Raw genomic sequence first — 14,605 nt, forward strand, 5'->3', positions numbered from 1 at the left:
CTGTGACTGCCATCCTTTGAAGTTCTACCACAATTCCATCCCTTATCTCACTCTCTCTCTCTTACCCTCGATTTTCTTCCCTCGACTTTCTCTCCAGGCTCTTTTAATCGATTCCTGGTCTTCCCTTCTTACTACGTGACCAAACCATCTAATTTTTTTTTTACTTTCTTATCACTTCCGTAATGTATTCCAATCTGCGTTCTTTTTTGTCAATAAACCCAGCTAAATTTACGACGTAGGTGCGGCCAGTCCACCTCCCAGCACGACGGCGGGTCATCAGGCGGGAGTCACCTTGATACCCCACGCGGGTCGCCTAATCGCCTCCCGCCTAATGCTCTGAATATAATTTTGTGCACGAAGTAAATGGTGAATGTGATTGACTTTGCGTCCAGGCCAGGGCGTGCCTGATGCTTCCGATTCGTCGCTCAGCACGTAACGGAGGTAGAGTTAGAGAGAGAGAGAGAGAGAGAGAGAGAGAGAGAGAGAGAGAGAGAGAGAGAGAGAGAGAGAGAGAGAGAGAGAGAGAGAGAATGTTACATCATCGAATTATCAGATTGCATTGACGCTTTGAATGTTTCGGTGATAGTGCCGGGTTTGCATTTGTCTGTATGTGTGTGTGTGTGTGTGTGTGTGTGTGTGTGTGTGTGTGTGTGTGTGTGTGTGTGTGTGTGTGTGTGTGCCTGTATGTGTTATGTAAGAAGGGCACCAGCCTGGGGCCCACTGGAATGCCTGTAAATAAAGGAAAGGGCCAAAGGTGTGTGTGTATGTGTGTGTGTGTGTGTGTGTGTGTGTGTGTGTGTGTGTGTGTGTGTGTGTGTGTGTGAGTGTGTGCGTGTGGGCGCAAATCTGAGGTGGTGATCACTTTTGACAGTTGAACACTCTGGTCATCGCCGCCAAGCAGAGGTCACACCCCTGCCATGTCCGGCGAGTGGGGAGGTGACGGCCAACTTTAATTGTGACATAACGTTTTTCTCCCTCTCGGTCCTCCACCAGGATGAGCGAATGTGGAGCGTGCGGGCGGCGCTGGGTGGAGCCTCGCCTGCTCCCGTGCCTCCACACCCTGTGTACGCCCTGCCTACATACCCGAGCTACGCAGATCACGCCTCCTGCCACCGCATCCACCGCCACCGCCACCTCCAGGAACGACCAGGCCACCCCGATCCCAGGCAGTAGGTGCGGCTCCAGGTCCTCGCAGGAACATGAAATTACTGCTGCCTCATCGACCCCCATTGCCAGCCCCACCCCGTCCCTGGCCCCTGAGGCTGATCCCGGGGAGAGAGCAGCCACTTTGTGCAATGGGAGTGTTACCACCACCGGGATAAACTTCAGGGATGAGAGACTGCCCACCTCCAGCACCTCACCCACCTCCCCGGATCTCTATGGTACGTGAAGCAAGAGTATGTACTCGTATGTATTATAGCACGTGTATTTTTTTTTTTTTTATGTAGGAAGGACACTGGCCAAGGGCAACAAATATATATGTACAATATATGTATTACTCTGTGAGTCGGAGGCTTATTAACGCGTGAGAAATATATTCTCAAAAGTCTCAGCGTCTTTGCTCCACTACTTTTAAGACTCTAATGGGATTTTCAGTACTGTTTCCATGATTCTAGTGATAGTTTAACAAGGATACTTCATCATCAGTGGGAAAAACATCAGTGGTAACCCATCTTATCTCTGTGGCCTCTGAAAACACTTGTAATGAGATACCTAACTAAGCGCCTCAGAATACTGGTGATAATGCACCTTTTCTCTGCATCCGCTTGGAGCAGCATTCGCGGGGCGTCGAATGCCTCATGGCGGTGCACTGTACCATAGATGTCTCAATTCCTTACCTTGAACATCTAAATTTTTACCTCTGCGGACATTTAACCCTTCAAATGTTCCTCCTTCTTCCCAACCTTAAAAAAATAAACATTCCTTTGCAAATAAGCAATAAAATTTGAAAAAAAGATACCACCTATAACATAAATGAAGGAATGATCATTATAGGAACACAATAACACAAGGAAATAAGGAGACTGAGGAAGACCAGATGCCCTACACAAGGCAGCTCCTGGCGTTTATCTCACTTACAAAGCAGTTCATTATAAAGTGAATAATGTGACAACTGGAAAGTAAAGCCAATGTAACAAATATCTTTTAGCAGCTGAAGTTAAGTATCTCACCGCGATCACCCAGGGCAGCTCAGCGAGGCAACACGTGTCATTCTGTCGTAAGCTTGCAAAGGGATAAGACTCGTATTCTTAAACGCTTCCTTCTCCCATAAACACAATTTCCAAGGGACAGAGAAGTGAACAGTTGCATTTTCACGGGTGTTTTCCTTAATAACTATAAAGAAATGCTGTTAAACTATTACTATAATCATAAAAAAAAAAAAAAACATCATTGAAAGCCACCGTAATTGCCCGAAATGCTTCATAAAAACAGTCGAGAAGTGACGAGGAAGTGTACGAAGTGTTTAAGAATGCGGCCCAAAGAGTCTTGGTCTACACAAAGGAGTATTATGATCAGCACGCACGTCGGCATTCATGGGGATGCGATGTATTGCGTGCATACGGATATAAAATAAAACGGGACTTGTAGTGTTTTGAAGAGGACGGCTTGCTGTGTGTCACCTGTGATGCGTCCTTTGTTTCATGTTCTCATCTCTCTCTCTCTCTCTCTCTCTCTCTCTCTCTCTCTCTCTCTCTCTCTCTCTCTCTCTCTCTCTCTGATCCTTCTTATTTATTTCTCTTACTAATTTTTTATTTTTGCTGATGGCTTCCACTCTTGTTAATAGATTACTGAGAGCTTCGGTATACATAAAGTCCAGGAATATCATATCATTTCTCTGTTCCCTCTCTTCTAGACGTGTGTGTGTGTGTGTGTGTGTGTGTGTGTGTCGCTGCCATGCGTTGAGCCGTTCCTGGTTTCCGCGAGGGCGTGGGCAGCGTCAGTGTGCTGCTTGAACAGGAGACGGAGCCGGCCTATCCTGGAGTGTGGCTTCAGAAATCACAGGAACACGAGGCGGGTATTTGGAGGAAGGGATGGGAGCCGGTGGGGGGCTCGTTGAGCTGGAAAGGGATGAGGTTTTTTATCCGTTGAGAAACCTACTCGTTTTGCAATTTAACCTTTCAGTTTCAAATTTGTTCTCCTCCTCGCAACGTTTGATCTCTGAGGAAAAGTGGTGAGAACGCCTCCGTCTGTTTCATTTCAGGATGTTAAGCTGGAAAGGAACTCCGGCTTCCATTATTTTATTTCTCTTTTTAAATTCAAAGTTTGTTAATTTGATGAAAACCGTCAAGTGCAGGTGATGATTAACGAACGGTTGGCCAGGTAACGCTGCAGCCTTCCCACTGTGGAGGACAAAGGGACTCGTGAAGGTACGGCACATACATACATACATCCACTTTCATCTGTACATGTAGGTCAAGTTAGCATACAGTAATGGCGGCTTTACACCTCCACTCTGTAAAAATTAAACTTTCCACACAGCCAGGGTGAGGGGGTCACCGGCGATAAAACTTCCCTAATTTAATTGCAGTTGTCACAAGGAAAAATGTCGCGGCTTTCGGCAAATGAACGTGACCCAGACTCCATCCATCAGACTCCTGCATCCGGACCCAATATGAGGCTCGTAACAAGGTCGTTGATTGACTGTTGATGGGCGGAACTTTGCGGCATAATGGCCTTCGGGTTTTTCCACTGGTAGTATATGTATTATTGTATATAAATATTTGGTCATGTTTTACTGGTACCGCTGTGCAACATCAATGGAAAAACTGGCGGCTATTATACCGTTGGAATGCTTTGCCCATCGACACCCAATTAGCTGCCTTATCATAACGCTTGTGTAGGCAGCAGATGCAGGTTTCCGATGGCCAGAGTTTGGTTGCCTGTTATATAGATCAGACAAATGTGTGGGTTATGGTGGTGAGGGGACACAGGAAGAAGCAGATCTTTACTACTCTAACGTTCCCCGGAGAGAAGGAAGGAAGACTCACTGTCGAAACGTTAGAGAATTAAATATCTGCATCATCCTGTGTTTTCTCACCCCTCCCCCCAATCCACTCATGTTTACCTGTGTGTCTGTGGCGTGGAGGAAGTGAGTAACGTGCTGTGTTTTACTCCACGTTGTCACACGCCTGTTTATCTCTTTGTTTCTCTGCGCCGCTCACTTAACCACTCGTGTACAAATATCCGCACTTGTTATGAATTAGGAATTCTCTGCTTCCACGAGCAAGACCATCAGCTTGTTTTGCTGTCTAGTCCAGGATCTCAAACGTATTCTGGCTCGTTTCCGACTCTTACTGGCATGAAAATTTGACATTCTTATATTTCATACTATGTCTTGTCCTTGTGAATGAGTGACTTCCTGCTTCCATGAGCCAGATCAGCAGCTTATTTCGTTGTTGTCTATTCCAGAATCTCAACTACAATAATCCTTTTGGCTCTAGTTTAGGGACTGACATTTTCATTCCCTTTTATTTTCTTTCCTGCCTTTTTGTAGCCCTTGGCCAGACTCCCTTTTACGTAAAAAAAAAAAAAAAAGAAAAGAAAAAGAAAAGAAAAAGAAACCATTCCGCCTTGCTCCTGATTCTGACATTAAAATCCAGACATTCCAATATTTTTGCTGCTTCTCTTTTACAGAATTAACGCTGATATATTTTAAGTATCATGATGTAATGTTTCCAGTGATTGGACGGAGGGACTTTATCAGAATAGCAGCGACATCCTGTGTTGTGAGGGCATTTTGTTGCGGAAATGCACTGAAATCTGTTGACAAAAATATATTTAAATGAACTTCCGCAACAAAATGTGATTAAAGCATAGGACAAGACAGGATCCCCGCACTACATGCTTTTACCGCGTGTACCTTTCAGAATATGTGCTGCTGAAACCCTGATTTTTAAATGCTATCACAGGTCTGGCGCTGGAGGAGTGGCGAGTTAATCATACACCTGCGAGTTAAGGCTGGGTGGTCCCTTGAATATTAACTGTAGTCGCTTACTTTCTTTCCGTCTCTGTTAGTATTGTACACGTCTTTCCTTGGTGAGCCACACGGCGCCGCCAGCCTCTAGTTATTGACTCGCGGGATTAGCAGTGCGGTGCGTTATACTTTTGGAATATCGCCTTGAATTTTCACAAGGTAGTCAGGTGACGTGAAACGGCTAACTTTTTTTTTAACTTTTGAATAATATAAAATCGATGTTAAATCATTTTAGAGAAACATATGCAAGGAATGTTAAAGCGAAACTGAAAAGTGCCTCATTTTATCATAACGAGCTGCAGAACACATCTTGGTGACTTGCCGCTCTTGTCCTCATTATAAATAATATCTTGAAATGTTAGGTAGTCCCACAACATCGTAATAATGCAGGACACATCTTGGTGACTTGCCGCTCTTGTCCTCATTATAAATAATATCTTGAAATGTTAGGTGGTCCCACAACATCGTAATAATAATTTTTCAAGACCGTGGGTTCGTAAGAGCATAAGAATGTAAGAGAAGCTGCAAGAAACCAATAGTCCTACACGCGGCACTACCTGGGCGAAACATTATTTACTTATACCCACTTATCATCTTCATTCACAAATATTTATATAATCTTTTAAAAACTCCCTATTAACACAGGACTAACAACGTAATTAGTCTACAACAGTCACCTACCACTCTGTTTGGGAACCAATTTCTTCGTAGCTCTTTTAAATCCAACATTACCAAGCTTCACTCACCTTTAAGTAACCCTTGCAACATTCCCCCTTCGCCCCACTCGCCCACGCACAGGAACACCCGGCAGGAGCACCCAGCAGCCCGATGTAGAGCCACTCAGGGACTTCTGACTCTGCGTGTCCTAATTAGATCCCAGGAGAGCACCTATTGAGGGTCAGCCTTCCGCTCTTGGCCGCTGCTCCTAGTGAGTGCGTGGATGGGTGCATGGGTGGACGAGTGGCGAGTAGAAGGGGCCGGAATGAAAATTGGAAACATGATGCGCTATATGGAAAGAAAAATTATGTTCCTGAGTGTTAATACGTACGAACAGTCATGGGCGGAAGTTTAACGATGTGACACACTTATTTCTATTATATTTAGTGTTTTTTCCACAACTTTTAAGTCTTCTGATGTGAAAAGAATATATGAATTGTCCGGATTTATAAGGTGTCAGACCGGAGAATGTAAAATTACCAGCTGATCAGAAAACGTAAGACTGAAGGGGAAGAATGAAAAAATACACAGAAAGTAACTTAGGCCCGTATTCAGAAATGCTTTGCTCTCTCACCACGACTCTTTTCAAAGGTTACAGAGATGATTAGCGGGTTTCTCAAGAGTGTTTCTCCTGTTAACAATGTAGAAATATTGTTAATCTGTCACAAGAACCATAAAAATACCATTAAAAACCCGTGAAACTTCAACTAGAGCCTTTTGACTGTAATCGAGGTAAAGATAGAAGTGTTTCAGAATACAAGCCCAGGTACAGCACATTACTTGACCTCTTTCCATGACCGTACGTACCTGCCCCCGCCTACAACACCATGAATAAAGAACAATACGAAAGAGAGAGCATGGAACTGCGTCACCAATCTCAAACACTGGCTGATGGAAAAAAGAAAAAGAAACAGAACGATACTTTTTAAATTTTGAAATAATGTGTCACTCTCTCCACTGCAGACTGACGTGAATCCTCAAAACATCCGTTAGTCTTTTAACGCGCAACCAATACCTGATGACAAAGCGGAGACACACTGACCCCCTCCCATGGCGCTCGACCTTATTTATCACCGCACGCCATTATCACAGCACAGGGCACCCATGACACTCTTAACAGCCTGCAATACTCTGGCCAACACTGAGTCACTAAATATGATATGCAATCACTTTTTTTTCGGTGAGGGGGAGAGGGAAAGGTTCAAGGTTAGGAGGCAGAAGGCAAGATAAAATGGAAGAAAAGTAAATACAATAGATGAGAAAAGTTAGTGGCCCGGCTATCGTGGTACACAATCATACTGCACCGCACTTATAACCCACCACAGCCATGGCAAGACACACTACGCGCAGCCTGCAGGAAGAAGACAAGCAATCAAGACACAAACCTGAACGTAATGACTAAGAAAATCCTTTCAACTTTTCAGAAAGGTCCACAATGTCGCCTCAGGAAACCCAAGAGGCGCACGAGTCCGCCTCGAGGGAGCTGGACTCAGTCATCGAGCTCCTGACCCAGCTGTCCCCCACCTCGTGCAGCACCAGCCCCGTGCCCAAGCTGACCCTCACGCCCACGCCCAGCGACGCCGCCGCCCAGCACGCTGCCATGCAGGAGGACATGATGCTGTCCCCGTCGAGTACGCTGGACTCCAGGTGCTCCTCCAGAACCAAGTCGAGTGGAAGGTCATCCAGCTGTGACAGTAAAGGTCAGTGCAAGAGTGTGTGAGAATGTACGAGTTCTCATTTTGGGCTTGCGTTGTGTCATGTTTATTAGCAGCACAAACTCCCATGATAGATACAGTAATGTGTCAGTGTTCTGTCCTCACTCGAAACATAATAGGTAATTACTTCGAGATAAAGCATGTTAGAGGATACAAGCTGGTGTGTGTCGGCAGCGGTGTGGGTGGTGTGGTGCCCCGAGTGTGGCTACGAGGCTGACGTTCCTCCCGGGGGCGTAGAGTGCTTCCCTCTCAACTACATCCTTCAGAAGCAGCTGGTCCTCGAGGCTCTCAACTCTTCCAGCACCATCATCTACTGTGATCTCTGCCAGGACGGTGAGATTTGTTGATATTGCCTGAGAGTGAATGAATAGTGAATGATAGTGAATGACTGACTGAGTAGGTGAGTAAGCGAGTGAGTTTAATTAACAAAATACTCGTACATCATCATTAGTTTATAATCGTAAGACATCACAGGTAATGAATACTAGATAAATACTTCCTCCTTTGTCTTCTCAACACACTTAGGATTATTAACATCACAAGCTCGTATTTCTCTCTCTCTCTCTCTCTCTCTCTCTCTCTCTCTCTCTCTCTCTCTCTCTCTCTCTCTCTCTCTCTCTCTCTCTCTCTCTCTCTCTCTCTCTCTCTCTCTCTCTCTCTCTCTCTCTCCCTTTCAGTCTAGCTCCACCTTTACCCATGTCTCTTCTCATTCCTTTCCATCAGAGGTGGTGGCCGAAGAGCGGTGCGACACCTGCCCTGCCAACCTGTGTCACCTGTGTAGCAACTCCCACGCCCGCCAGCGACGCACTGCCCACCACAAGGTGCTCTCCCTCCAGGTGTGTCCCCGCAGCATCCTCAGTGTCTAACCAATGCAGTGCTTTAGCTATTTAGCGACTTGAAAATTATTCTGAACATAATGTTTTGAACTCTATAGAATACATTACTCTGATCACAGTGCAATTATTACCTTTCTTTTTCTGCAGGAGGCGAGGATTCACGGTATCCGGGAGGTGGCCCACACTCTGGTCTGCTCCACCCACGGCGAGGGGGAAGTCGGGTGGTGGTGCCGCGGGTGTCAGGAGCCCCTCTGCGCTGCCTGCCTGGCTACTCTCCACTGCGGCCATCAGACCTCCACCGTGGAGCAGGAGGCGCCCCAGACCCGCAGGAACCTCTCCGACCTCCTGGAGCAGGCCACGGAAAGGTGTTGTGTTGTTTGTTTGTTATCTGAGAGGGATAGAGGTATCTAAGAGGTAGGGGACATGGTGACGTGAGGGAGTGTGTAAAGTTAGTACTGGTGTAATGCATCAAGAGAAAGTATCAGTACATGGAAGTACACAGCTTATACCATCTGATATTTACCTCATTGTATAACAAGTCACCACAGATGTGCAATGTGTGCTTCATGAGTGTGCTGATGATGCCGCAGGATGGGGGAGTTGCTCACCACAGTGGAGGACCTGACGGGGGCCGCCACGCGGGTGCAGCAGCGCGGCCACAGCGTCTGTGATCAGGTCAACACCTTCATAGACGACTACATCTTGGCGCTGGAGGAGCACCGCCACACGCTCCTCAAGCAGGTGGGTCACGGGGCGGGCAGACACACTCTTCTTCTGTGTTGTGGCTGGGATAGCAATTTATTCTTTGGTAATTTATTTTTTAAACTCATGCATCTCTTAACGCACCTACGACTGCCAGGAAATGAAGAAACGAGGATATAGTAAATGTAATCATATTAATAACGTATATTCAAGGTCAGTAGTGACGCGATGACTCATCAAGAATACCTGGAAGTCTAACAAGAGCCCACAGTATGAATAATTATACAACCACATTATGAATAATTCCATCTGAGCTGCAGTATTGCAACATAAATTCAGTTTAACATTCTAGGATGAAGGTCAAGTCATACCTACGAGTAATTTACTGGTAAAGAAGAAAATGAAATATTCTTAACTTTGGGAGTCTGGCGATTTTGTGATGGCTGAATTATTAGCAAACATTTGTATAATAATGGATTCCTTCCTTCTCACCACACATACACACACACACACACGCACACACACACACGCACACACACACACACACACACACACACACACACACACACACACACACACACACACACACACACACACACACACACACACACACACACACACACACACACACACGAGCACACACTTCTCTAACCGTGCTCACCATGTACGTAGACAACTTTCGCGCCTTAATTTTTCAACCCTTTGCATAAGTAAAAGGAAGAGGAGCAGCAGCCAGAACGTGCGCGTAGGAGTGTTGCCAGTCATCATTAATACAAGGCAATATACCGCCAAGGAAAAGTAAGGCCGATGCTTCTCCCCGCCAGGCTGCACTTCCCTCAATTATTAACACCTTGCGTCACGTGTACGTACAACTTTTCCGAGTAAGAGGCAAAGATGCATGACTCCTCGGAGGCTGCCGTGGAAGGAGAGCATTGGTCGTTTTATATGTGAGCAGAGAATATTTATATTTATTCTCCAGCTATATTTTGTGTGAAGAAATGTATCTCTGGAAAAGTTACATAAGTGTTCATGATTAGCTGAAGATTATCCTCGACCTTGACATAACTTTGTGAAGGCAACGCGCCTCCCTGCAATCCACGTCTTAGTCTGTAGCTCCGGTCACTTGTCAGGGTGCGAGGTATGTTTTATTTCTGGTGGCACTATCGCCTGCCCTGAACCGAGACCATTACTTAGTCTTTTATATGCACCAGGCAGGAAGACCCAAAGGCAAAAACAAAGAGGAAAAAGAGAAAAGACCCGCTAACTGCCTCTCCCGTGAAAGAAAAAAGAATACTAAAGAATAGCCAATCCAGGTCAGGAGGTGTCTTGAAAAAGTGGGAGACTTTTCCGACTGATTACCGAGAAACTTCCACCGGTCGGCAAGTTAACGACCTGAGATGCGCAGGTTGTGTTGTAGTGTAGCATCTGAGCCCTTCCCAGGCCTGGGGTTTAACGCAGAGCTTCCAGATGTGGCCTAATGCGTCATGTCCAGGGAGACGTGTTGGCAAGCAGGGACACACAGGCGCCGCACTCCCGGGAATCAATCAGTCATTCGCCTTCCCTGCAGTGACTGTGGCTGACGAGGGAAAGTATCCCCTGTGTGATGACCTCCCTTGACACATAAATGTATAATGATAGTAACTGACATTGAAATAGCTAAATAGGTCAGTTATCGCCATTACCTCTAATAATGCCATGCAGCCGATTATAATAGTGAAATTCAAGCTTACAAAAACTGGACTCTTTCCTTGACATGTAAATATATAATGATAGTGAGTAATATTTAAGGCATCCGTGCCCGGGAGCTAAATAGGTCAGTTTATCGTCACGCACTCCAACATTGCAATTCAGAAGATTACAACACTGATATTCAGGTTTATTGGAAATGAATTACGTGGAAATGCATGGAATTACAAACCACTCAGACATTTCGCTTCACTTGATGTTGTCTGTGTATAAACTGACCTGCGTGGTAATGATCATTTTTTCTTCTTACCTTGACCTTCAACTGAAACTCAAACATACTAGAACTGAAAGACGTGAAACTGCATGAAATTACAAAACGCACGCACATTTCGCCTCGTTTAATGTTGTTTGTCCCGTTAGTTAGTTTTATTGACCAAAATAATGCTGGTTTACATAACATTCCAGTAAATGCATAAAAGATCTTAATTGGTTCAAACAAAAAAGACGTGTATCTTCAACACATTCAAACATAAATATATCTGATCTGTGTGTTTATGATTATATTCCTTCTAACCTTGACCCGTTAATTGTCTGAATAAAGGTTAATGGATTTGTTTGGCTTATTTGTAACAAGAAGGTTGTTTTAGTATCTTACGTGTGGTATTAACTAAAGGGTTTTCGTAATGTGGACTTGAATGGTCAGGAAAAGGGAGCCCCGATCCATTGATTGACTCAAAGTTTGGCTGCGCGTATGAAATGTTGGCGGAGAGAAGTCCGGAGTGAGCGAAATTAGTTGAGAAAAGGAGGAAAAGTTTGAAATTAAATTGGTTAATTATCTTACTGTAAGCCACATTATTATCTCTCTCTCTCTCTCTCTCTCTCTCTCTCTCTCTCTCTCTCTCTCTCTCTCTACGTTTTCATTTTATTTTATCTTATTTTATTTTACCACATTTTTTCTACTGTACATGTAAAAGAATAATCACTGTTTAAGTGGAAAATAAAGATATTTAAATTTAAATTTAATTTAATTTAATTCGAACTCTATCTGCAGTATCTCTATCTATCTACCTACTATCTATCTAACTATCTATCTATTCATCTATTTATCTATCTTTCCATCTATTGATCTATCTGTCTATCTATCTATCTATCTATCTATCTATCTATCTATCCATCTATCTACCTACCTACCTACTTATCTATCAACACTATCTCTGTATATTCGCACCGTACTATTCCAATAACTCAGTAAGGTCACAGCAAAATCACACAGCCACAATCACACCCAATCCAACGTTCTAGCGTCGTGGTGCCCTCAGTACAGGTGCGGCAGGCGTGCGAACGATCCCAGCGGAGCATCGTCACGGAGTCCCAGAAGGCGGGGCAGACGGCGGCGTGGCTGAGGCAGGGCTGCGATCTCACCCACGACCTGCTGCACCACGCCGGCCACGCGGAGGTCCTCGCCCTGGCGCCGCTCCTCACACACAGACTCCAGGTGATTGATTACTTGCCTCGCTTAGGGCCTTGGTTCTCCCTTTGTTTGCATGCTTCTTTTCCTGTACTGTTTTCATGTTTATTTTTTCTTTCTCTCTCTCTCTCGTTCTCTCGTTATTTTTTTTTTCTCTCTCTCTACCCTGTTTTACATGTTTTTTTTTTTTTTTTTTCTGTCTCTTTTTCGTTGTTATTCAGAAGTTTCTCATGGTAGGCAAGTAAACAAGTGAGAGTACAGGGGAGGCTAAGATAATGCCTGTGTTTCGACCGTAGAGTGCGCTTATATGGTAAGTTTATCACAAGATTTAGTGTAATTATGTCTAACACTACTGCTTATGATAGTGACGATGGTGGTGATGGTGGTAATGATAATAATAATAATAATAATAATAATAATAATAATAATAATAATAATAATAATAATAATAATAACAGCAACAACAACAACAATAACAAAAACAATAACAAAATTTGCGCATGTAGACTTAGCATTACACCTGTGCCGATTACGTGTTACAGGTACATAAAATGAAATCTGTACGATGACATTTACATACTTTCCTCATTGTGTCACGTATCCCATCATATTTCACTCATATTCCATAGCGTTTCAGTTAATTACCGAACACAGTTTTATATGTAAGTAATAAACACTTTCATATCTTTATTCGTGAAACATTATTGTAATCAATTTAATTCTTTCAGTGCTACAGTCGCCCTTCGTTGCCCTTCACAGCACTGTAAAGATTGTTTGCATGGAGATACAGGAGAACCTACCCTAATCTAACCTAACCTAACCTAATCTTCATAGCACTGTAAAGATTGCTTGCATGTAGACACAGGAGGAGAAAAAAAAGACAAAATATAAGGTGAACTTCGTCTTTTCTAGCTATGGAGCTATTTAACCCCTTAACTACTAGCTGACACATCTTTCCTTAATTGCTAACAACTCCGAGACATCTTTTCTTGTTCCACAGCCACTTTCATATATTGTGCTGTATAGAGATTGAGAAATGTACTCTTTTTTTTTCATTCCCTTCTTACTTGTACACGTTTTTCAAATTTCAAACATTGCTTTTAGTGTTGTGTACTATTGCATATCGAAGTGAAAGGGTTAAGAGAGTTCAGCACACAAATAGTGTCTTAAATGTTATAGATATTGAAGGGAAACATTTGTCTGGAAACGAAGGAGTTAAAAGAAAGTGTCCATGCTAACACTGGCTAACTTGTCACCAGATGGCAGCTCGTGAAGATGATTGGTTATTTTCCTTCAGAATTTTAAACCTGTTTTTTTACATATCTATCCAAGGGTAGTGCTGGCATCCCTGTCCTCTCTTGTTTGCTTTTCATTATCTGGTGTGTGCTGGGTGGGTGACTAATACGGTTTTTAATGATATATGTGCTCCTGTCCACTCTAGTTTACTTTTCAGCGTCATGTGTTGCTGGGTGGATGCTAGGTGGGTGACTGATAGAGTTTGAAGTGGTGTATGGCGTTCCTATCCACCCTTGCCTATTTTTCAGAATCATTTGACAGATACGTGTGTATGCTGTGTGTGTGATCGATATGTTTTTTAGCGATGTATGGTGATCCTGTTCACCTCTCCTTATTTTTCAGTGTCGTGTGATGTATGCGTGTGCTGTGTGTTAGATTTTTATTCTTGGTGGTTCATGTCTTTACACGTGACGAAGAGCATCAAATATGAACTTCGATGTTTAGTGTTGTGACCGAGTTTGCACGAATACCTCCAGACAGAAATACCTCTTTGCGTCAGTGCTCGGAGACAAAGCTGCGGCGTTCCTTGGCGAAGCAACCACATTCCTGGCGGTGACGGTGACGGGAGCAGCAAAGGCGCCTTGAAAATTGCTTTGGGAAATGTAGCTGCTAGACTAGATAATTGAAGGCGGTTAGGAAATGGCATCGTGGCAAACTATTCCCCTTCTTTACTTCCTTGTTTCTCTTTTTAGTAGGTAGTTCTGGCTCATGCATTTCTAGATACTTAATATTTTCGATTCTTTGTATTCTTTTTGTTCATATTTTAATACTTTTAACTGGAATTTTTCGTAGTATTTTGTTTTCTAGGTAGTGATTCTATCTAAACTTATTATGTCCCCATTTGTTTTGTTTCTTGTTTGTATGTATTCAATTCTGGCTCGCATATCTTCAGGGATACACTATTCGTAATCATTTGTCTTCTTTTTGTGCATATCTTCATACATTTAACTGGAATATTTCACAGTATCTTGTTTTCTAGGTAATGATTTTATTTAATCTTACTCTGTGTCTACTTCACTTCCTCACAGCCAACGCATTACTCCTGTCAGTCTCCCCACGTGGCTGTAAAGAGATGAGTAACTAAATCTAAACCAGTCTACTCGTGTGTCTCTTTCTCCCTGTACATTACTTGGGCAAACGACAACACTGGTCTAGCTCGTGATCATTGGAAGAATCACTTGCATTTCATACTAAGACACAGTAACAAAAT

General features: G+C 43.7%; 1 protein-coding gene and 1 long non-coding RNA gene across 3 annotated transcripts in view; one reads left to right on the forward strand and one right to left on the reverse strand.

Moving 5' to 3' along the window:
* Positions 1 to 14,605, forward strand: part of LOC135104329 (uncharacterized) — a 33,463-nt gene that overhangs the window by 13,917 nt on the left and 4,941 nt on the right. For both annotated transcript variants that reach the window (XM_064011603.1, XM_064011604.1), the window contains exons 2-8: positions 994 to 1,382; positions 7,117 to 7,392; positions 7,582 to 7,740; positions 8,131 to 8,243; positions 8,391 to 8,608; positions 8,834 to 8,984; positions 11,956 to 12,126. In XM_064011603.1, coding sequence (XP_063867673.1) covers positions 994 to 1,382; positions 7,117 to 7,392; positions 7,582 to 7,740; positions 8,131 to 8,243; positions 8,391 to 8,608; positions 8,834 to 8,984; positions 11,956 to 12,126 — 1,477 coding nt within the window. The remainder of the gene's footprint in view (positions 1 to 993; positions 1,383 to 7,116; positions 7,393 to 7,581; positions 7,741 to 8,130; positions 8,244 to 8,390; positions 8,609 to 8,833; positions 8,985 to 11,955; positions 12,127 to 14,605) is intronic.
* Positions 8,327 to 8,904, reverse strand: LOC135104335 (uncharacterized). Its single transcript, XR_010270404.1, has 2 exons — positions 8,767 to 8,904; positions 8,327 to 8,631 (listed from the first exon to the last, which is right to left on the reverse strand). It is a non-coding gene; the product is annotated as an uncharacterized LOC135104335 (long non-coding RNA).

The sequence above is a fragment of the Scylla paramamosain genome, chromosome 10 (genome assembly GCF_035594125.1).
Source record: "Scylla paramamosain isolate STU-SP2022 chromosome 10, ASM3559412v1, whole genome shotgun sequence".
Classification (NCBI taxonomy): domain Eukaryota; kingdom Metazoa; phylum Arthropoda; class Malacostraca; order Decapoda; family Portunidae; genus Scylla; species Scylla paramamosain.